The sequence below is a fragment of the Haliaeetus albicilla genome, chromosome 16 (assembly GCF_947461875.1).
Source record: "Haliaeetus albicilla chromosome 16, bHalAlb1.1, whole genome shotgun sequence".
NCBI classification, from domain to species: Eukaryota; Metazoa; Chordata; class Aves; order Accipitriformes; family Accipitridae; genus Haliaeetus; species Haliaeetus albicilla.
The window spans coordinates 25,408,743-25,431,713 of NC_091498.1; the positions used below are offsets into that span (position 1 = coordinate 25,408,743).

General features: G+C 39.3%; 1 protein-coding gene and 1 long non-coding RNA gene across 5 annotated transcripts in view; one reads left to right on the top strand and one right to left on the bottom strand.

Moving 5' to 3' along the window:
• Window positions 1–577: 577 nt before the first annotated feature.
• ARL14EP (ARF like GTPase 14 effector protein) lies at window positions 578–9,383 on the bottom strand. Of its 2 annotated transcripts, none has more exons than XM_069804016.1 (4): window positions 9,234–9,383; window positions 4,720–5,226; window positions 3,606–3,736; window positions 578–2,147 (listed from the first exon to the last, which is right to left on the bottom strand). In XM_069804016.1, exons 2-4 carry the CDS (start codon window positions 5,140–5,142, stop codon window positions 1,919–1,921), a joined length of 783 nt encoding a protein of 260 aa, XP_069660117.1. In that variant the 5' UTR covers window positions 5,143–5,226; window positions 9,234–9,383; the 3' UTR covers window positions 578–1,918. The 2 variants fall into 2 exon arrangements, with proteins under 2 accessions (XP_069660117.1, XP_009921945.1); XM_009923643.2 differs by lacking the exon at window positions 9,234–9,383 and adding an exon at window positions 8,333–8,590.
• A 178-nt stretch (window positions 9,384–9,561) lies between these two features.
• Window positions 9,562–22,971, top strand: part of LOC138689300 (uncharacterized) — a 67,771-nt gene continuing 54,361 nt past the window's right edge. Inside the window, exons 1-6 of one of the 3 annotated variants that reach the window (XR_011328189.1) lie at window positions 9,577–9,650; window positions 10,470–10,494; window positions 11,965–12,016; window positions 12,718–13,161; window positions 14,260–14,315; window positions 15,044–15,211. This is a non-coding gene — a long non-coding RNA (uncharacterized lncRNA). Of the gene's footprint in view, window positions 10,495–11,964; window positions 12,017–12,717; window positions 13,162–14,259; window positions 14,316–15,043; window positions 15,212–22,971 lie in introns of all 3 variants that reach the window. The other 2 variants (XR_011328190.1, XR_011328188.1) reach the window with 2 other exon arrangements.

Below are 22,971 nucleotides of genomic sequence, written 5' to 3' on the forward strand. Positions count from 1 at the left end.
CGAGTCCCTGCCCCCCACTTCCCAGTTCCTAAACTAGATGGGACGTCCCATGGTATGGAATACACTGTTGGCCAGTTTGGGTCAGGTGCCCTGGCTGGGCATGAGAAGCTGAAAAATCCTTGACTGTAGTCTAAACACTACTGAGCAACAACTGAAAACATCAGTGTTATCAACATTCTTCTCATACTGAACTCAAAACATAGCACTGTACCAGCTACTGGGAAGACAGTTAACTACATCCCAGCTGAAACCAGGACACACTTTCATGGAGGTATCTATTTATATTTTCATCCAATTCAAAAGGTTGCTTAAGAGATGAAACAGTTCCAAACATGGATCAAGCACACAAGATTAACTGCTGTCAGGATAAGCATGCCCTGTAGTCAACAAAGTAAAATGTATTAAATGCCACTTGCATGTAAGGAAAGCCATGGCTATTACTTAGTTGTGGTGTTGCTATCTGGAAAAGCGTGAAGAGCGTGCTGCTCTCCCTAAATGAACTCGTATGATGGTTCTTGTGATAAACGTGTCTGGAATCCAAGGCCAATGAGACATCCATTGGAAGAACAGCCAATGCTCTGACCAAAAAAAGAAAGTCTGTTTATTTTTGTAGCACATTTAATAACAATGTAGTATAAGTTGATGCTTATGCTTCACTAGAACCAGCAGATGTCAGTACAACTCAAAGCATAACTGGATTTTAGCAATGCAACCTTCATGACACTTATCAGAAAACATTCTAAACAAATAGCAAGATTATACAACTTTACCAAGTAAGTCTTCAGAAATCAATAGTTAACAGTGTTCTTGAATAAATGTGACCCAATAAGCATGCAGATTTTCCAAGCCTATCACAGAAATAGGTAATTTATCCAAAACACAACAAAAATATGAAGGAATAACGCTTAATGCTACTAAGATTTCAATTATAAATTCTCTTTTCCATAAATCCTGTTGTATTGTAAAATTTTAATGTCCTGAGGATAGATAATGCATCAACTAAACATAACTTCAATTTTCAATTCAACTGGGTTTTTGTTTGTAGCAGTCTGGATATTCTTAGTTTGGGACCAGACACTCAAATTCATTTCAGCTGCATGTAAACTTTTACCTTAAAAACAAGTAAAAAGAAAAAAAAGGGGAGAGGGCTGTTGAATTACCAGTCCAGCCCAATTACAGACTGATAACAAATACAGCAAAATTATTTCAATTGTGTGATACAGAAATCAACAAAACACTACCATAATTAAATACTTTAATGTTATTTTTCAATGCCTTGACAATTTAATTTAATTTAAACACTTCAACAGTGAGACTTTAATTCATAAGGATAACTTGATCTCACATCCCAGTAAACTGGATAGGATCTGAACTCCTAATTGCCTTTGAATCCATTTAAGTGAACAGGATTGAATTTATCAGATGTTGCTGGGATAATCTATACAAGATACAGCATGCACTGTTAATACTGGAGAGAGCTTTATTAACACTGCATGTAAATTCACTGAGAACTTTTAGAGTGTTTCACATAAACCAGATTCAAAACCATGAGATCCTGAACTAGAGAAGGAAAAATGAGGGATACATACACTCTACAAAACAGCACATGAAACCATAGTGAGTGGCTCAGGATCTCTCACATGAAAATTTAGTACCTTATACTTAAATACAGTGAAAGATTGTTCAATGAGACTTACTTGGATGGCTAACAAGACTGAGTACAAGGTAGAATGAAGTGTGAAAAGACAGCAGTACAATTAGCTTCATAATCACACTGAAAAAGAACGTGAAAGTGAGCACATTAATCATGTGGCTTGAGATAAATTCCAATGGCTTTCATTAAACCACTAAATGATGAATGTGCTGTGTTTAATCAAAGCATGGAATATATACTCAGGATAAATAATGTGCATATACACTAACCAACATGCTTATTTCTAATTATTTCCCCTCCTTCTATCTCAATTTGCTCATATAGCCACTTGCGGTCACAGCGACATTCAGCTCCACACTTGTTGGAGCCACACTTTGGGCAAGCATAGAAACATCCCAGGCAATCTTCATCAAGACAATCACAGAGATCCATCCCACTATAAAGTAGTAGCCCCTGGCTATCGTAGACTTTACTCTTGGCTGGTATAACTTGCCTGTATAAAGAAAAACAACAGTTACTTCCATGTTAAAAAATCCACCCATTTTGATGCAAAGCTGCTAGTAGTTGTGGACAGAAGTTTGCTTTCTTCAGTTGTTCATTTTCACACGCTGTTGATTCAAAAAATGTATGTATGTTACTGTATTTGACAATATTTCTCAGTCCTAATTTTATCTCCACCATGGTGCTTTTGAAATAATTTCAGGAATGGGAAGTTTTTATTTCTTCAATAGCACACTTATTCAAGCACTTATGAATACTCTTAGTTATATGAAGTAAACTTCAGATTACCTTTCAGATTATGTGAAATGCTCCCTTTAATTTACTTTTGTTTTGTAACCTGTAGCTGTAATTCAAAGGAGGTCACGCAGAATCATTTAGGGTGTGCACATCCTAATTTCAAAGTATTTTTTATGCTTTTATCATTACCCATCTCTGTAAGAGTTCTGTTAAACTGCAGAATCACAGAAAAACTGTTGGGAAAGGACCTCTGGAAGTCACCTTGTCTGACCCTCTGTTTAAAGCCAGGTCAACTCAAATTAGGTTGCTTAGGGCTGCATGTAGTTGAGTTCTGAATAGCTCTAATGTCAGAGGTGTCACACCACTTTTGAGCCAGTGTTTTACTAGATACATAGAAAAAGTTTTCCTAACATCTCAACAAAATTTCCCTGGTTGCAACTTGTACCCAAACTGAGTAGAAGAAACAAATGGAGAGAAAGACGTGTAGTTTGTCAGCAGCACGTCTAGTGTCTGTTTCTGTCTTGTAAGGTTACACTTAGGTGGAGAGCAGGGGAAAGGCATTAATGTGATCTATCTTGCATGTTTTAACAAGTATTGTATGACTAGTTAAAGCTGGGATTTCTATTGCTCTCCTATTAGGACAAGACTGAATTGGTCCAAACTTTTAGTGGAAAATGACAGACAAAATTCAGCTGCATATACCTTTCCTCTGTAGAAAGCGTGATTTTAAAATCAGTCACATTAGAAGGTTGTAATTTGTTATCTAGTATTGTCCAAATTCAACACTAACTTCCTTTTAAAAAAGGAAGGTAAGGTCCTAACTTGCACACTTTCGTTCACAGAGTATAACTCTTGAGTTTACTGAAAGATGACAACTCCAGTATTTTAAGTGTAGTCTACTTGATCTTATGTATTCAAATTTAGCCTATTATCAGAATTTTAGTTTATGCACAAATAGCTTCATCTATGATCTGTGTAGTATTGTCATGCCTTAACAAATACTTGTTTGTATTTTAGTTGCCTGAAATACAGACTGTATGCTAACACTTCATCTTCTGTTTTGTTTATCTCAGTAATGAGAGTGAGCTTTAACATCCTCAAAACCAAAAAAGCAATCCATAAACATGCAAACCTCTATGTAGAAAATGTTATAGTGTTACAGGGACACTGACCACCAAGGCTATTTTATTTTGAAATCCAGGAAACGGCTCACCTGTCTGAATTAAATGATGCATTTTTTGTTTGCAGCCTTCTTTTTTCCCTCTTGCTGGTCTCAGGAGTGAATTCAGTCTGTCGTCCTGGATTAGCAAACTGTAGAGACTTTAAAGCCTTAGCTGTACGCCCCTGAACAAACACAGAAAATCTCATTATTACAAATACAAACCTAAATTCCTAAGAAAACATCCAGTTGAGCCAGGATATTGTAATAACTTAGGTAAATTGTTGACCTCAACTCTAAGCACTGGATTTCCCAGGAGAAACAACTTCTCAAAACCCAACAATGCAAACTTTGTAGTAGCAGTTTTAATCAATGCTTTCAAATTTCACCCCCATCAGTCTCCTAATCATACTGACATTTAACTGAAAAATACAGTTGGGCAACGCTCCCTGGGCTGAAAGGGACAACAGCTCCTAGAATGCAATTCTGCTTTGCCACAGGGCATATATGGATGACCTCTTGCTGATTTGGTTGCTCACACTTTGACTGATTACCTGCATACATCTTGAACAATGGATCCAACAATGTAGGAGCTGTATTCCAAACTCAGCACTTAGAGCATTATCCTCCCACACCAGTTCACTACTGCCCCTGAACAAACGCCATGGCCTTCACAGCTCAGACGCCACCACAAGAGTACACCTAATTCACCTCCGTGCAGGTTCACTTGGTAATGAACTGCTAGAAAAAGTGGATTTTATTTTTAAACTGAAGAGACTAAACCAGAAGTTTATCTCAACATCCTTAGAAGCAACCTTTGCAGTGTTCAGTTTTAAGCACACAAGCTTGTTTTTTGCAAGGCTCCAGTAACAACTTATAATACCAGCAGCAGCAGTCTGGTATTTATATAAACTTATGAGTTGTAAGTCACCCTAGTAGACACAATCATTTGAATTTAAAAGGCCATGATACTTAATTTGGGAAGAGGATTTTTCTAAGGTCCTCCAAATAAAGGTTTCAATACAGTAAACTCCCACACATCTAAAAGACTACGCCCTTTCATGTTTCTATTAAAAAAAATTAATTTCTTTATGCAGGACTTGTATGAAGCCCAATTCCAATAGCTTGCAGAACTTAGGGGGGTGGGAAAACCAATCCATATACATACGTCCGAATCAAGTTTTCTTCTTTGGCGATCTTCAGATTCAACATCCACGCTTCCGTTTATTATCTGCATACATTTGGGACAAAGCTTCCAACCAGGTACAAACTGTCTTCCAAACTTGGCACTTAGAAAAGTTGCATCGTCTAAGTCAATTGCTCGTAAGTTTTTCTTTGATAGTTTTCTGTGTATATTAAAGGGATCACAACATGATTTTTGTAAGTCTTCAAATCTTTCAATGTAAATTTTTGCATGGTGGAAGCAGATTGTATTGTTCTCGGAAAGGGTTATTCCAGTTCTAAGCTGAAGTAACAGTAGATCAGATGAAGATATATCTTGCTTAGTCTTGAAGCCAGTGTGACGGGTGTAATACGTCTTATGGCATTCATTGGTAGCTTGAAGCTGAACTCCAACTGAACAAGGATCCATTTTACTTTATCAGAACAACTTATTTCACTTATTTTGCCTAAAATGAATTCTTTGAAGTCTTTAGTAGTTTCTATGAAGATCACCCTAGAGAAAGCATTAAAATCAATCAGATTTGTGCTGCAAACCTTTATCTGTAAGCTTGAGAGACGAGGTTTAAGTAATTTAAAAAAAAACATGTAAAGAAATTATAGCCTTCTAGTCTAGATAAGACTAAAAATACACTAAATTTAATTCTGGAATTAAACTATGCATCTTATATTCCTTTCAGAGGCATTTTTTTCCAGCTATAATACTTATCAATTCAAAATGTTTAGTAGCATTACTTCTCAAAAGCAATCTGGGAGCAAGGTATGAGGCGGACAAATTGTTCAGACAGCAGCCTGCCCTGGTCATCAGTTTCCTAGGGGCCCCCTCTCTTGGCACAATCCCTGCTAGTCAAGACCAGTTGCTAAGATGGCCCACAGGAAGAGACTGCTGATGGGTAAACAATTAATCCATCCTGTTTCCAAGTAGCTTCTAGGAAAAAAAACTGCTGAAGGTAGGCCGCACAGGCTGCCTGATGTCAGTTATCAACTCATATCCAACAGTGCTTTCCTGTGTGTTCTTCCCATGTGTGCCAGGTGCAAGTCAGGGCACACAGAATCAGCCTGAGCCTTTTCAAGAAACAACTTGGGGTATACACAAAGACTGATGGTTCTAAATGTGTGCAGTTTTGTGGTCATGTGGCCTTTGTGTGCAGCACTCTCCAACTGAGTGCCATGTCTGTTTGATGTAAATATTGGGCAGTTATTTAAAGTTAAACACTAATTTAATTACCAAATACAAAGCTAGCTACTGCAGCGTGGTCTCACATGCCAAAGTTTGTTGCAAATCCAATGCTGGTCCTAACGCATCAGAGCCTGAGCCCATCTTGCACTATCTTCTACTGCAATATAAAGGACAAATTTCTGCTAAAAGAAGGAATTCACTTTCAAAACCTGAGAACCTTAATTACAATGAATACAGCCTAACTGGGATGTTAATGTTCACCTACATGCTACTCTGCAAAGACAAAAATCAGACGAATTAAAAAGCAGTGTACTGGTTTTGGCTGGGATAGAGTTAAATTTCTTCACAGTAATTTATATGGGGCTATGTTTTGGACTCATACTGAAAACAGTGTTGACAACATGCTGTTGTTTTAGCTAATGTTGAACAGTACTTACACAGTGTCAAGGCCTTTTCTGCCCCGGACACTGCCCTGCAAGTGAGTAGGCTGGAGGTGCACGAGTTGGGAGGGGACACAGCTGGGACAGCTGACCCCAACTGACCAAAGAGATATTCTATACCATATGATGTCACGGTCAGTAATAAAACTGGGGGGCGGGAGGGGGAATGCTGCTCAGGGAATGGCTGGGCATTGGTCAGTTGGTGGTATGCAATTGTTTTCACTTACATTGCTTGTTTTGCTTGGATTTTATTTCCCTCTCTTTGTTTTTTTTTCTTTTCTTTCTCTTACATTTCTTTTTTAACTTTTTTTTTAATTATTAAACTGTTTTTATCTCAACCCACAAGTTTCTTTCTCATTTTTACCCTTCCGATCCTCCCTCCCATCCCACTGTGGGGGAATGAGTGGCTCTGTGGTACTTCGTTGCTGGCTGGGGTTAAACCATGACACATAGTTATTTGTGCTAACCACCAAACAGGGTAATATGGCTTTTTAATCAACAAAAGTAACAGCTAATTGTATAATGGAAAAAAGTCTGGGATGCTACTTTCAATAAAATAAAAGCAAATAGCATCACACACAACCTAATGACATGAAATGTGTAAGTTCATCCAATATACAGAAATACTTTTACACTGCTGTGTTTGTGTAACAAAGAACAATGAGAAGTTAATAGGCTTTTTAAAATTACTCTGAAAACCACTGCCTGGAGCATTTTTGCAGCAGAAATCCTCTTGATTGTAATACTTTAGTTTTTCTGAAACAGATGTGTATATCTGAAGCAATTACACAACACGTTTCCGTATATTAAACTGCATGCACAGTAATTTAAAGGTCTTGCACAAGACATGCTATTGTCTAGTGATTTAACTGATCCAAATATAAATGACATGCTGGCCTATACACAGGCCAGTAAACTTGTTTTAAAGTATAATTTTATATCTAAGCCAAGACAGAACTGAGTATAACTGAACAATTATTTGTAAAAAAGTTTTCTCAGCCTATTGTTAAGAATGCTCCAGCTTTCATATTTAAATTAAAACAAGAATAACAGAGGGACAAAGAGTCTCAAACGTAGAGGTACAATGTTATAAACACCTAAGTTTGCAAAAGAGGGTTTGTATTTCATTCTGAAAATAAAGCAAACTTGGGGTTTTTTTGTAAGTTATCTGAAAATAGAAAGACTTAAGTATTCTAATGCTTAACACTGATTTCTTGGGTCAAAACCTAAATCCTGTATTTTAAGCAGTAGACCTAGTCCAGTCCTAAATTGCTAGGCTATCTGAACTCCTCTTCACTAAGATTTCTATATTCTGTTAACAAAGACCTCTCCTGAAGTTTTGACCCTGCACAGCTCTTCAGAGCTGCACTGAATAATACAAATAAGGACTAAAGTGTAGATGTCAATGAAGTTTTAAAAATTCTTATTCTCAGTGCCTGCTGAGCACTGAGAGTGTTAAGTTTTACTACGTAAGAGTTCCAGTGGCTTTGCCTATTTATGTACTTTTACTGTGGTACTGATGAATGATTTTTTTTTTTAATCTCTTTTAAAAGACCATCTGTCAAACTCTACCATCTTAGTGAACCAGCTATACTCAGAACTAATCTTTTTCTCATTAGGTCACAAAGTTTGTCTTTCAAACTAAGGTAACTGGAACTGTGTACAATCAAAGCAATTTAGCTAATACCAAATAACTCAATTCAAAGAAGCCTTTTATAGGTTTTGAATCAAGCTTGCTTCAAATGCTAATGTGTACTTTTGACTGATTCCTGCTGTGGAAGGGAGTTATGTGTGTGGATGAGGAAGCACATGAGGTCAATATAAAAGTGATGATGTGAATTGTCAAAATTTGCAGATGTATTAGAAATAGGAACTCTTGGAAGATGTTCTGATCAAAAAAAAGCAAACTTGTTTTCTATAAAACAGAAAATATTACAGTGCTCTCTTTGGCAGGTATCTGTTTTGACAGTTTACTACACTACCTGAAATACCACTGTATTAAACAGAGGAAAAGCACATCGACTCTATCACCACAGCTTGTTCAAACGATAGTGTGCCGGTGACATAAGTTATGTATTTCATCCACTTGATTTGTAAGAATTCTTGGTAGAAGCTTCAGATGCATTTCTTCCCTCCTCCCCTTGGGAGGAGTACGCAGCTTTTTGCCTTTCAATTCTCGTTGGTGAAAGCAGGCGAGAGCTTCGAAAACCAAATGCTAAAATGAAGGCCTGTATTCACACCTGTGAAATTATTAATTAGCGTTTACTGCACCAAACACAATAACCTAAAGCAGAAGACAGCGAGGAGGATCAGAACAGCGAAGCACTAGTGCACAAGAAGCCTGCTGCACTAGCAGAGATTCAGCAAGGGTTTTCTAGCTTCTTGCAGACGACAGAAACAAAGGACGGAGGAAACTACAGTTTAGACTGGCAGCCCTGAGTTATAAGAAGCCGAAAGGAAAGAACAGTCCTGAAACTGCAGACGCGACCCCGTGTCTCAAGGCGTTACGCTGGATGTTCAGCAGCTGCACGGCACTGCACGACAGACCCTCATCCAAACGTGAGAGCCCCTAGCCAGGGCTGCGTCTTGAGAACCGTCCGTGAGTCCAGCGGAAAGGCCGGCTGCTCGTTTGCTTTTGCGGAGAGCACTAACCCTCCGAGAGGCCAGCTTGCCAGGCCGGCTGAGCGGAGAGCAGGGCGGGAGGTGAGCAGCGGGCCCGTCCGCGACCGAGGGTGGCTGGGCCCCACTGGGAAGGGCTCTCTGCAGGCCGCGGCCTGCTCCTCCGAGGCCCGGCCCGGCTCCTCCCCGCCCCCGCCGCCGTGTCCCTCCCGCTGCCAGCCGCGCCCCCGCGACCCCTCCGGCGGCGGGAGGCTGCCCCGGTACCTTGCCGTGAACCTTCTTCCTCCGTTGCGCCGGGACGCCGGCACCCGACTTTCGTGTTCCCTCAGCAACGGCAGCGCTGCTTGTGGCGGCCATTAACCGCCCCTCACCGCCCCCGACCCTCCGGCTCACCATAGAGCAGCGCAACCGCCGAGCGGCCCGGCGCGGCACTTCCGGGCTAGAGATGGGGAACAGCGACACCAGCCGCTACGGAGGCTAAGCGGCGGGGTGGAGGTCACGTGGCCAAGGGCGGGCGGGGGTTTCGTGCGCGACGTGCCGCCGGGCTGGGCTGGCGGTGCGCGTGCGCGGCCCGCTCCCTGCGGGGGGCGGGTGTGAGGCGGCCGCGGGCGTGAGGCGGGCTGAGGCGGCCCCCGGCGGCCATCTCCCTCAGCGCAGGGGACGGTTCGTGGTAGTGGTGGGGTGGGTTAGGCGTAGCCTGGCGAGGAAGGCGGGGGGGCTCGTCTTGCAGCGTCGTCGTTCCTGGGCACGGCTGGGGCTGGGACTAGGCGGCGGCTGAGGTGCCGCAGCCTGGCCGGGATGGCGGCTGGGCGATGAGGGGAGAAGCGCAGCCCTCCTCGGCCGGGGCTGACGGTGGGGGAACGGGGCCCGGGGAACAGGGATTTCAGGGGCCGTTTCGCTTGTCGCGAAGGGCTGGGTGAGGTTCCAGGCCAGTGAAATGCCGTCCCGAGAGCAGCGCCTGCCCCGAGGGCAGCGCCGTGCCTTGGAATGGGGGAAGGCGTTGGAAACAAGTCGGGCTTCAAGCCGGAGTTGAAGCTGGGCGAACCCCTCTCTTCCCCCGAGGAAAGTCGGGGACACAAAGGGCTGTGTCCCGCTGGAAGAGCCGCCGTGCCCGCCCGCCGCTGCGGCGGGGCGGGGGGGGCCGCAGCAAGCCGCCCCCACACGCTCTGCCCAGCTCCACGGCTGGGGTTAGACACTTCGTGAGGCGGTCTAGCTAATTAAAGCAGGGAAAGCTTTCAGTGTTACCAGACTAGGGCAATCTCGGGGAGTCAAGAATTCTCCCCCCTTAGGTTCCTCGCAACAGTATTCCCCCCCACCCCTGAAATCAGTGCTACTGAAGCTGTTACCTATTTAAAATAAAACAAAAATATTGAAAATCTGTTGTTTCATTTAGGAAAAAAAACAGTGTCTTGGTTACTAGAATGTCTCTCAAAAGTCTGGGGAGTTGGGTTTTTTGGGGTTTTGTTTGTTTGTTTGTTTTTAATTCTATAATGTTTTCAGGACAATGGATCTTTCCAAGGAGGAGGTATGAAATTTTGACTGCTGTTTGTTCTACAGCTAGATAATGACACCTTATTCTTGGGCATTTCTGGAACAATAATAATAATAAACAGAATACAAGTGTCCTAATAAGTACCTTAAATTTATAATACTGATGCTGATTTCAAATTGTAATGATGTTAGCGATATCTAAAAGAAAGCCTTAAATTACCACTTAATGCCTATACAAAGTTTTTGTTGGTTTATCTATTTCTGTTGAGAATTTTAGAGCTTACAAGAAGAAAGTGTTGGATGAGCACTTCTGTTTCTGTCAGGTTTCTCTCTTTCCAGACTGGATTCAACCCAGAATTTTTTAGAGGATATGACAACTCATTCCAAACCTCTTCAAAGGCAGGATAGCCTCTTGAAAACATTACAGTACTCATAAATGAGATGTGACATGCAGACTTGTTAGGCACTGGGCTCCTCTACCTGTGTTGCTTGTGTCCTGCACGTTTCTGAGTTATTGGTGAGTTGTGACACAATGAGACAGAAAAGATCTGTGAGATCATCTGCTATACGTTTCTGCCCACTTAGAGCTATTGTCCATAGTGCATCAGTATATCACAGCCTGATAACAGCAGCAGCAAATTAAGGCCACCCAGTTAGTCACACTAGAGGCTTAGGTTCCCTCCCAAATCATTTATAACTAACTGGCTTTCCAGTAGATTTTCAGGGGATGATAACTGTAAGAAAGCTGAATTATAGTGAGAGCAAATACAGAAAGGCATGGCATGAACCTAAATAATTTTGGTGAGCCATAGAAACTAATATTAGTAACAGAATAGCGAGTAATACCATACTCATTACTTGGGGTCGACACAGCAGATGGGATAGTATGGTAGTAGCTGACACCTCTTTCTAAACAAATAAATGATTTTGGGACTGAGCTAGGGTAGTGTTTAGTGCAATAGAAGTCAGTCTTGATTCACCATAAGTATTTGGGTGTAGATCTAGGTGGTTAATGTGATTCGAACAGCTTTTGGGCCTGGTTTCATTGGAAGTGTTCTTAAGTTGAAGCTATGTCAGGATCTTGGATTTGGCAAGTATTAGCCAAGCCTAAAAGAAACTAAATTTGCCTTAAAGGGCAAAACAACTGGCTTGAAATATGTAACCAACTTAAGCTAAAAATGTTAAAAATAATATATACAACTTCTTGAGGCCTAGCAGTAGTTTTTTATGGCTTTGCTATATTTCGCATTAGAAAAAAAATCCTAGCATAATGAAATACTGAAGCCAACTGGGCACAAATGTTAGAAACAGCACAAAAGATCAAAAGCAGCAAAGTGGGGGGATTTCTCTTGCAGTCTGTTATTCACAGTAGCCTTTGTCAGTACTGGTAAGAGATCAGCGAAAGGATATTTTCAGGTAGAAATACGATTTTGAAATTGTCTGTATGCCTTTAAAATGCAAGACTGTAAATAAGGATGTCTTTTCATCTAACTTTTTGTGACAGTGTTGAAGAATTGGTGGAATAGTAATCTGGAAATAATTAAAAGCCTGTGGAGGTGAGAAATAATTTTATACTTGCTTCAGGAGATACCCGGGATTCTAAAGCACAGGAATACAAAGCTTTAATTGTAATGTGACAGTAACAGCATGTAGGCTGTAGTGCCATTTTCTGTTTCATCTGACCATTAAAGAAAGCCATTATGAATTCCATATATATTGCTTAAGTCATACATTGGTTCAATGATGACAGAGAGACTGTGAAGTGCTGTCGTTCAAGGAGGCTTCAATAAGGCTGCCTCTGCTGACTTGTACTGCTTAGGATGAAGTGTGTGGAATTAATGAAGGGGAATAATTCATGAGAGGAAGTATTTGAGATACAGGTTGTGACATCAATTTGTATTAAATAAATATAGGAAGAGCTGCGAGGTGTGTGTATTCACTTTTTCAGTGTTAAGTGTCAATCTGTGAGGCTGATTGTGTAGGGCTAGATACAGGTTTCAGGTTATCTGGGTGTTAACTTGTAACAAGTCTGCCATCTCTGGATTTAGACTGGTTTTGGTTGATTAAATTAGCTTTTATCTATGTAAATGGAATTGTGCCTTAATGAGGGAAAAGTTTGGGGTTTAGAGTAAAAGGATTCTAGATATGGAAGGTGAAAGGGAACAGGATCATGAGCTAGACTAGATGTGGTAAAGATATTCTCATGTATTTTGGTAATACTGGGCTGGAATTTAAATTTGTTTCTCTGCCTGTGCAGGTTGACTCCATATGCCATTTTCATACACAAGTGCGTCTGAAAGCTGTCAAAGCTTGTGCTGCAAAGGAATATGTATGTCAAGGGAGTTTTTAATGGATTTTATATTGAAGAGTAGAAGTCGTACTCTGAATCCAGTTTTGGTCTGCTTACTAAGATTCAGTGATTAGTGTGTGCCTCTGTTCACTCGTGTAAAAACTGAATGAAGTAGTATTGACATCTGTCATCACTTAAAAATTGCCGTGTCTTTCTGTCACCTGATTTTCCAGAGTTTGAGTCAGTTACAGATTTGTTACTGACCTGCAAAAAACACTGGGATAGACTCAGAAGAAAGATGATATTACCACTGTATTCAATACAGTACAAGTTCCAGGTAGCTCAGCCCAATTTCAAAGATAATCAAGCAAAAATTTTTACAGGAGAGGACTACCTGAGAAGACACAAAAAGTAAGTCTTTTGGTATTTTTTCCTCCAGGAGCATTACCTGGGTTTTAAGTTTTTTGTAACTTTACGTATCACGCAAACAGTATTGTTTTAAGAGCTTACAGTTTATCCATAGAAAACTTCCAGAAATTCAGTTTATCTACATAATACCCAGGTAGACTGGCCTTGAAACCAGCAAAATGCTGGTAAGGGTCAGAGATTTGATTTAATTTCTTCTTCAGTCTAAGCAAGTGTGAGGATGCTGTTAAATTGTTTTTTATTAAAGTGAAACAGATTAAGATACTTCACTAGTACAGAACCTTTTGTATCACATGAAGTGTCTCTCTTAAACTTAAGTGTTAAAGGAAAATAAAATTTGTACATTATTATATTTAGTATATTTCATAAGAAAAAAAGCATCTAGTTTAGGTTATATATTTTAGTTACAACCAGAGATCCTGTTTCTTTTCTTCAAAGTTTTTAGGCAAACATATCTCTGTGTCTAGCTCCTAGCAAGTGTGCTGGAACACTTAGTAGGCATAGATGTTGTCTGCTTTGAGTTTTTCTATGATTTTCTTATGAAGTATTGTCATTTTGGTAAGGAGCATTTTGGCATAACTGGAAGAAAGAAAACCTTTACTATCAAGGAGTACCCCAGTAAATTCAGTGTGAAGGGGCAAAATTCTATGTGAGGTGCAGTTCAGAACCTTACAGGCTGCATAAGAATTGGGGGGACTCAAGGCAGAAAGGGGGCTTTATCAGTTGAAAGGGTTATTGTGAATTACAAAGATTTGGTGGGAGAAAACAGGTGACAAATTTGGATTAAATCCTAAAATGTGTTTGGAAGCTGCCACCTTTCTTACAGCTTGTATATTCCCTTATGCTATGGGGATCCCCAGCTCAGGAGACTTCTTTCTTTTGTGACTGAACATTACAGTCTGGGAGTAAGTATTAGCCTGTTTAAATATCGCTTGTGGAACAAAAACGTTAGTTTGTGGAAGGGTGAAAGAAGAGGACCTTAGAGAATTTGTTATGTTGCCATTACATTTATGTTGTCCAACTGATTTTTTTTTTCTTTTGTGTTGCCATTGGTTAAGTTGTCTTGTCTTTACCCTTTACCAGGACCTGCAGTTTCATTTGAATGACAACTAAATAAATACATTTTAATCCAAATAAGGGTAAGTGCTGATTTCATGCTTTTGCCTACACAAACTCAAATACAAGCATAAAGACATTAACTAAACCGTAAGCAGAGTTGTAAATAAGTAGCCTACATGAGTTTTTCCTTGTAAAAAATGTGATGCCAAGTGCTGCGTTTTATCTAAGAGTCATGAAGTAATGTCTTGTCACCAACAGAACTGTTTCCTTCACACCAAATCTTAAAGTTGCCAAAAGGCTGGATATCACCATAAAGCTAATGGTTTAAAAAAAAAAAAAATTCTTAAAAAGTACCTTGGGATATTCTGTAACATGATACTAACTTTTGTTTTGTAAGATATGGATATAAAAGCATGCATATACTGGCTTAAATAACTTTCTGGCCTGGTTGTGGTTTGGTTTTATTTTAATTGACAGTGTTATAAAGATTATGGATTATTTTCAAAATTTGCATTTAAATTTTGACCCACAAATGTTCAATATTTGGATTCATATCATGCTGCATTTTTTGAGTGATAGAAATAACAGAAATTCTGCCAGGCTGCAAAAAAACTAAAATCCCCTCAATACTGATTCTCAGTGTGTCTCAATGAGAATCATCTTCTTTACTGGCATCTGACTTTGGGATGCCTCTTTGGGAATCTTTTGCCCTTTCCAGCCTGATTTCTTGGTAGTCTTTATAAATTTATTGCCGGGAACATTCTGTCTGTCTGCTCAGTGAGATCTTTCTTTTTTTTGTGTTGAGCAGGATTTTGGCTGCTACTTCCAATCTGCTCCTCTTGTTTGAGCAACTTCACAGATGATGTAGCATCACCCTGTTGCTATACTGTGTTCTTTGCTTTGGGGCTGAAGAGAACGTGCTTAGAAACATGGATGTTTGCTGTCCTTTGGAATTGGTGCAGCATCTCTCTGCCAGGTTTGTATCTCATTAGAAAGCCCCAGTAGACAGCATTTTGTTCTAACATTTGTGTCTCAGATGGTGCTGATTTTAGGGAGTTTTCTTTACCCGTCTGTAAAGGTATTGAATTTATTTCTTGTTCAGAAAGCAGGGACATCAGTTTTTGCTGTTATTAAAAGCAATCTCATTGAGCCTCTTTCTAGTCTCTTAGAGAGCAACTAATATTTGCACAGACCTAAGACCAGTTAATGCTTACTCACTGGTAACAGGTTAGAGTGTTCAAGGAATTTAGGATTTGTCCTTTGCTAAGAAAAATGTCCTCACCATGCTTGGTTTGATTGAAAATGAAGGTTGTTAATCTGATAGTTGGCGAATCAAATAGGGAAGACTACTGTTTTCGCACTGGTGTATGCTCAAGCATTTGTCTATTTATCCGTTACTTCTTCCCAATGCGCTCTTATGTCCAAGGAAGCAAACAGCACAGATAATGAATACATGCCTGTGAATGGGCATTGTGTTGGAAAGTAAGTGTGGGTTTATGGGTCATACATCATTCTAGCAAGCCTTGCATGATTGTTTCCTATTAAATAGTAGGGCTTCATTTGTGGTTATTCTGCATTTCTGTTATGCTGTCTGCCACAGAGAACAAGCTCTAAGGGTGTCTTAATTGAACACCAAAGTTGAGGAGAAGAAATGGACAGATCAGCATTCAGGTCTAGGATTGTTGGTTGTATAGCTGCCACCAGCTATTGACAAGGACTGTAGTTAAGTCTTAGTTTTGGAAAACCTATCCAGCACAAATAGCTAGCAGTGATTATTAGCCATATGCTGGAAACTCTTGTGTATGATATTGTCTGTAAAGGGAGAAATTTTCCTGTGATATTTTTATTCAAGGAAAAGATTTACTCTGTTGACATGCTTATACTGGCATAAAAGTGTTTCTGCTACTATGGGTAGCTGATACATACTACATTTTAAAAGGATGTTTTCCAGGGCAAATCATGTCTATCTTAACATTCATCAGTTTGGTATTGAGAAGGTCCTAAACAATATCACTTAGAGAAGTGGAATGACTTGCTGAAATCCTGAAGCAGTTCAGTTAGCAAAGTAAGCATAGCACCTAGCAAGCCTCAGTGTAGACTTATGACCCTGAGGGCACCTGTGCAAGGTTTTATTGGTGCAGTTGTACTGGTATAGTTCATATGGGAAACTTATTTTAGTATAGCCTATTGCTTTAGTGAGGGCCTGCTGCAAGAATACCTTTTTTTGCTAAGCTTGCTGTTCTAACACATCTACGCTTCCTCAGTTACACTCATGGAACAATGAGTCCTGAAATACTTGTGACAAGGAATGTCAGAAACTGACTCTTATGTTTGACTATCAAGTGTGTTGTACAACTTCTTATTAAACATAAAGTCTTGGTATTAAAATCGTCAGTGCAGCTGGTTGATACATAAACTAAAAAGAAATGTATCTGTGAGCTTAGATTTTTTTTTTTTTCAGTCCTCTTCTGTTACAGGGGTTGGGCTCTGCACAAAATTCTGTAACTGTATTCTTCAGTTCTACAGCATTCTGCTCCATGACTCACTGTACATCAAACTTTTCTATTAACTGTAGCTATGGGAATTGCCATGGTTCCTTGAAATCCTTATAGAAATGAGACAGTTATCCCATGAAACCTCTACTGAAATCAAGTTTATTTATATCCTTTCTATTTTTACATTAGAGAGTGATTTTTTTTTTTTTTCTTAAAGCATGGGAGACAGTTATATTGTCCAGCAGTTTTATAGCCTTGTGACAAATTGGTGACCTAAAAACACACAGTTTGCCCCCTGGATTTCATGCATCATTATGTATTTGGAGAGAAAATGGTGCATTTGTCTGCAACTGATTGGTCTGTTAGCAGGTACCAGCAAATACTGCAAATAGTCAGAGTCTAAACATAGCAGTTTTTAACTTCCAGAAACTAATATAAAAACATTACATATTGTATTAGGCTGTGTTATTTAAAAGTGTTCAAGCAATCACATTTTGGATGTTTTATCCTCTGTCTTTGTCATTTTGAAAGGTAAACCAGGAAAGCCTCTGATAAATGATGGGAGAAAATTCAGGTGTTTCCCATCCCCGCTCAAAAAACACAATAAAACATGTTCAACCTAAGACCACTTTGTGATGTACTTTAGAGTGTCAAAGCCAAACCAATACTATTACTTACTATGCTGGAACAAACCATTTTACGAGTCAGTGAATCTATAGTTTATCAGGAGTGTTGTACAGTAGTTTATAAGTTATAGCAACAGTTTTCTTTACAGCTTTTATTGGATTCAAGTAACATAGTTAAAAGAGGACACCTCAGCTTCCTGAGGTAATGAATATGAGTTAATACCAGCTGTTGTACTGACAAAAGAAAGCTATTACCAAACTGAAAAGGTGTAACTATCCTAAAGATGACATAAAAGAAGTTTCTTAGTTTTGACAGTAATTATAAGTTTTTATTTTTCAAATTAGAAATTTTCATCTTATGCCTTTATTGAAAGCTAGGGAACAAGAAAGATGGCGATATCATGCAACATGCAGTTAAAATTTCTTTATGGAGGGAGGAGTGGATGGCATTGTATACTTCATTGAGACTTCCTGTTTCTCTAGGTTTTTTCCATGTCATTTCAGTGCCAACATCATAGCTGAGGGGAAGAGGAAGATTCTGGTCATTAGGGCCTCTAAGTGAGTCACCACGTGCCCACAAAGCGCTGAGGGAAGGCTCTATGTGTGTATCTAACCCCTGGTTCCCAGGATCAGCTGGAGTCTGCTTTAGGCATGTGGTGCAGGCTCAGTAGTGAGTTGCTTTGAGATTCCAGGGTTCTAGAGTCTGTTTTTTTCACTATATCTGAACACCTTCTCCTTGAATATCCTGAAATGACTTGTTAAGGCAGCTCATACCGTGAGCTGGGTTTACTGATTCATGTCTTAATATTCTTCTCTTTTCATTGCCAACTTCAAATACTCTTTTTAAGTTTTTCCCTGCGTAAGTTGTGTACTAGCTTCACAGTAATGACCTGCTATCATTTTACCTGTAATGGTTCTCTCTTGTCTGTCTTGGAGGTATTCGCAGCATGTAAGTCTGCTGGTTGATTTCTGACAAAATTCTGCTTTTCCCCAATAATATTTCTGATATAAGCAGTCCTTGTCTTCTAAGAAGTCTTTGTTGCTATCATATCTCAAAGGTTTTGTTTCTCGTGTCAGTAATGTGAATTTACTATGATCTATAAACACACAGTGGAGAAATAAATTATTCACCATTTAAATCAACTTATGTTTGGAGAGTCCACAGTCTTCCTGAACTTTAATAGTTAGTAAATTGTTTAGGACTTTTCCTTCTATTTCTTACAATCTATTTCATGAGGTCATGGTGTTAATTCTGCTTCTTAAATTTGCTTCATGCAATCCTGAACTACAAAGAACAGTTCTGATATCGGGAGTAATACTATTGCGTCGGGACTCCAGATTCTCATTCTTTAGCATGAACAAAAAGATTCCCTTTATCTGCTTGTGCAGCTGGTATCTAGTCAGCTATACATCATTGCAGGTTTCCCATTGTAACATAATTGCTAATTGCTTTGACTAAATCTCCTGGTACTTCCCCAGTTTTTATTTTCAAAGGAGAAGGTGCCTCTTTCTCTTATGCAGTTAGTATCTGACTCTTATTTTCATTTCTCATGTACGGCATTTTAAATAGTTCTGATGAGGCAAATCTTTTGCTAATCTTTTACACGTTACTTAATCGCATTTTTACTGTTTGGGCAGAACTGCCATGCTGTCAGAGTGCCACTGTAGAATCAGATCCTTGTTGAACATTTGCTCTCAAATTATGCATCAGAATTTTTTGTCATGGGCCATTGGTTCAGAGTGTTCATTTCTCTGAGATGACTGAAGAGCAGAGCTAAGAAAAGGCAATAGCTGATAAATCATCTTAAAACTTTGGTAAGCAAGATGCTTTCCACATTCCCAGCACTTACGGCCTCCTTTATATGTACATGAATACTGAAGTTCACACACTGTGTACTCATAATAGAGGGTCTGGTCTACACTGCAGACCAGGAGCATTTTCCAATGTGCTTGGTGTGGTCTCTGGTTGTCCAGACTGAGTGACTTGCTGGAATGTGTGACAGCTCAGCACGTCTGGGTTTGTTTGAAAGAGAAGAATGGGATGGTGGCCACCTGTGCAGTCAGGATCTGGAAGCTGGGGACTGCTTGCAAAGCCCATGGTTGTGCTTAAAGAAATGTGGGTAGGACTGAGTTACATACATTAATTTTAGTGACAAAATATTCATAATTGTGTAGTGACACTAACTGTGAAGTATGCTAATGAAAAGACTTCTCAGGCTTATGAATGGGGAAGTTAAAAGGCTGATATTTCAGACATATGAGATGAATATTCTCCTTTCTGTACATGCTTTGCTTTGGTTTGTTTTCCTGTCTTTATTATCCTCCAGCTATAGGAGACAAACATTTGGGCCATTTGTCATCTTGAATTCATGTAATTTTAAGTATATAAACATACCACTGGAACATTTCCTTATTTATTCACTTTAATGGACTGTGACCAAAATGTTATTTTCCTTTTGTGTGATTTCCTTTTCTTTTCTGTAATCTCTAGGTTTATGGTGTTTTATATTGCTTTCTTTTCCTTTATTTTGAAGCTTATGCATATTATGTTCATACAGCCTCTTTGTTATATGGAGTGGAAGAATTTTAGAAGTCTGTGTGACTCTTTAAGTGATAAGCATGCATTTACTTAGTTTCTAATGCTTTCTATGGATTTTGAAATATTAGGAAATCCTTGGAAAAGTCCTTAACATATTAAAAGTCCTTAGCTTTGTATAAGCGTCCTATTGAAAAATGTAAGTCATATACACAAGTGCAATTTTTAATTTTGGCAGCCAGGAGCTACATTTATGGGCTACAACTTCTGTGTGTCAATTGCTGCATAAGAAAAAGGGCAAACCCAAGTGGTTAGTTGTTCCGTTGTTGCAAGCAAATGGATATTGGGAAACCTGTCCAGAAAATGGCTCAGCAAATAGGTTATGAGCGACATGGTTAGGATGAGGAAATTTCTCCTTCAAAAGGCTACTTTGTATTGTTAATATTTTATAGCATCTTGGAAGTTCTCTGCTGGAATTGTTACAATATTTTTATGTATTGATCTGACTGGAGAGTTGTTTTTAATCTGGATTTTAATCTGAATCTTCTCAAAAAGTGGAGAGGCTTGAAGACCCTTGTGTGCAGGCTCATCCTATCTCAGATCAGTGGCTTCTCTAGTAAGGGACATGCAATGGAACCACAGTTTTCTGTCTCAGGAGAATATCTTCTCATAAATTCATGTTTTGTATATTTATCAGATGTCTCTGAATATAAAGTGCTTTTTCTTTTAGTAGCCACAAACTCTTTGGAGTGGTGTAACACAGTGAAGTACACAGAAGCATCTGCTTTGTTCTGTGTTTGTTCCCATGAGGTAACTTGTACTCTACACAGTGTTACATTCTTTTGATGGCTCTTTGCTGAAGGAGGGGGAAGCTAATTTTGTGAAGTGAAATATGGTCACTGTGTACTGTGCTTGGATCAGGGTGACTATTCTGGAGTTAGGTCAGACTTGTATTTAACAGTTTTTCAATGTGGTTTTGTCTTAGCAGTGCCTTTTTTTTAATAGTGGAAAGCATCAGAAAACAATGGCAAACATAGAAAAAAAGTAGAAGAAAGATTTTGTGTTTGTGTGGGAATAGATTCTTTATGCCACCAAGTAGGATGGTTATTAATTATTTTTACTTGTCTTTACTCACCAGATAGCACCATGACTAACAGAAAAGAGGTAATGTGCTATGTTATAGTCATTTGCATAGAAAAACTGTGTATACTATCTAATCCTTTTCAGGCTCTTGTCTCCCCAAGCACCAAATGATGTCTGAACTATCTTTTTTTAAGCAGAAGCACAAGCATGCTGATGCCTGTACAGTGCAACCCTGTGGGAAAACTTTTTGAGCTTTGCAAAATGTTGAGCTCTGAGAAGGTAAAGCAGATGTTAGAGGAGAAAGAATTTATGCCAGAACTTAGTAAGGTGAACGGAAGGGGAAAAGTAACGGAGGAAAACACATAATGAGAGACTAGGCTGGACTGGGACAGAATAAATGGAGGAACATTGAGGACTGACTGAGAACCTAAGTTTGATATGAACTGAGAATGCAAGATAGTAAGACTCAAGGACTGGGGATGAATGGATGGAAAGAGAAAGATGTAAACAGCAAAATAGGCAGAAGCAAAATAAATGGTGGTAATAGAAAAGACCAGAGCTCTGAAGATAGTGCAATTTTTTCCCTTCCTGTTAATTTCACTTGATAAAATTATAATGTATGAGAAATCTGGCTTTGGTCCTTCTGGCAGTCAATGTACACTGGTTTCTCGAAATAGGGAAAATAGCAGGGAAGTAATATGTTTTAACTTTAGGAAGCAAGTATGAGAAAATCCAGTACAGATTGCTTTCCCTTTAGTTTATAAAGTAGCAGTCATTTGTCGAGTAGCTTGTGCAGCGTACTCTTCTGGTCACCAACTGTGCACTTTCTTCTGTGGTTTTGTGCAATTTTATGAACACTGAGAGCCCAGAATGTTGGCATGTAATAATTAAAGCATAAGATAAGACCAGTGGTTGTATCGAACTCTATAAATACTCTTGTTATTTTGTCAAAACAACTGCTTCAAGAAAATACAAGGCGGCAAGTGAAAAACAGTTTGGAGATAACTAGCCTGTTAGAGGCTGGGTTAAGAATAAGCATACCAACCTGAGTTTGGCTCACATACTGAAGCAAACAAGTTTAAATTGGCATGTAATAATAATGCATGCCCAGAACTGCGGGGGGAATCACACTATTGTTGTATTAGAGAAAAGAGAGGATGAGGCTGTGGCCTTTATTGTGCTTTTCACAGTGCTTTATGAAATTTGCAAATAAAATTATACAATACCTTATTCATATTGAAATGTTACACAATCATAAGTCAAGAGTCTTGATGCACTCAATGTTTACCCAAAAGTCAACATTTTGGCTATGAACAAATTAGGATGAGAAGACTCAAGAAGAAGGTATGTGCTACTAAAACATGGTAATTCAAACAGAAGAGAAAAATCTTCTGGCTGTTCTGTGACTGTTTGTTGTACTAACAGCCTAAATCTCAAACAGTTTCAAAATGTTGTGCAAATCATGCTGTTAGATAAGTCTCTCTACAAGGATCTGTTTCCCCTTGAGTAGAACACAGTAGCTCTTTGTAGCAGTGAAAAGCAATCGTTGGCAGCAGTTAGTATAGAAGAATAATTTCTCTACATGCAGGAATCTTTGATAGCAGCTGTATTTATTTACACTGAATGATGGTTCAGTATGCCAAGCTTTTCTTTATCCCCTCTCTTCTGGTCTTCAGAAATGTCACTAAAGTTCACAAAGGGACAGGGCCAAGAAAACAAGAGAAGCCAAGAGCTCAAATGCTCTTGAGATGCGTTATACAAGACCCATTACAGGGATGAAAGTGATGGAAGAACTGGCTTGACTTTTTGCTTGTAGGCTAACTTTGTCCTTAATGAACAAATTAGAGGTGTATCAGCAGTCACATGTTGGTGTTCCATCAGTGTAAGGTGTTTGTGGTCTCCCAGAGCAACATGCTTAGTCTTGGCTATAAGCTGATAAATCACCACAGTTACCTCTCTGCTGTGTACATTTTGCAAATCTTTTTCCATTCAGTTC

Excerpts from the sequence above, each read along its gene's own strand:
- ARL14EP (XM_069804016.1), bottom strand. The coding sequence starts at position 5,142 with ATGGATCCTTGTTCAGTTGGAGTTCAGCTTCAAGCTACCAATGAATGC. Across the intron at positions 3,737-4,719 it reads GAAGAAAACTTGATTCGGAC|GGGCGTACAGCTAAGGCTTT; the intron begins GTATGTATATGG and ends GTGTTTGTTCAG. Across the intron at positions 2,148-3,605 it reads GCATCATTTAATTCAGACAG|GCAAGTTATACCAGCCAAGA; the intron begins GTGAGCCGTTTC and ends TTCTTTATACAG.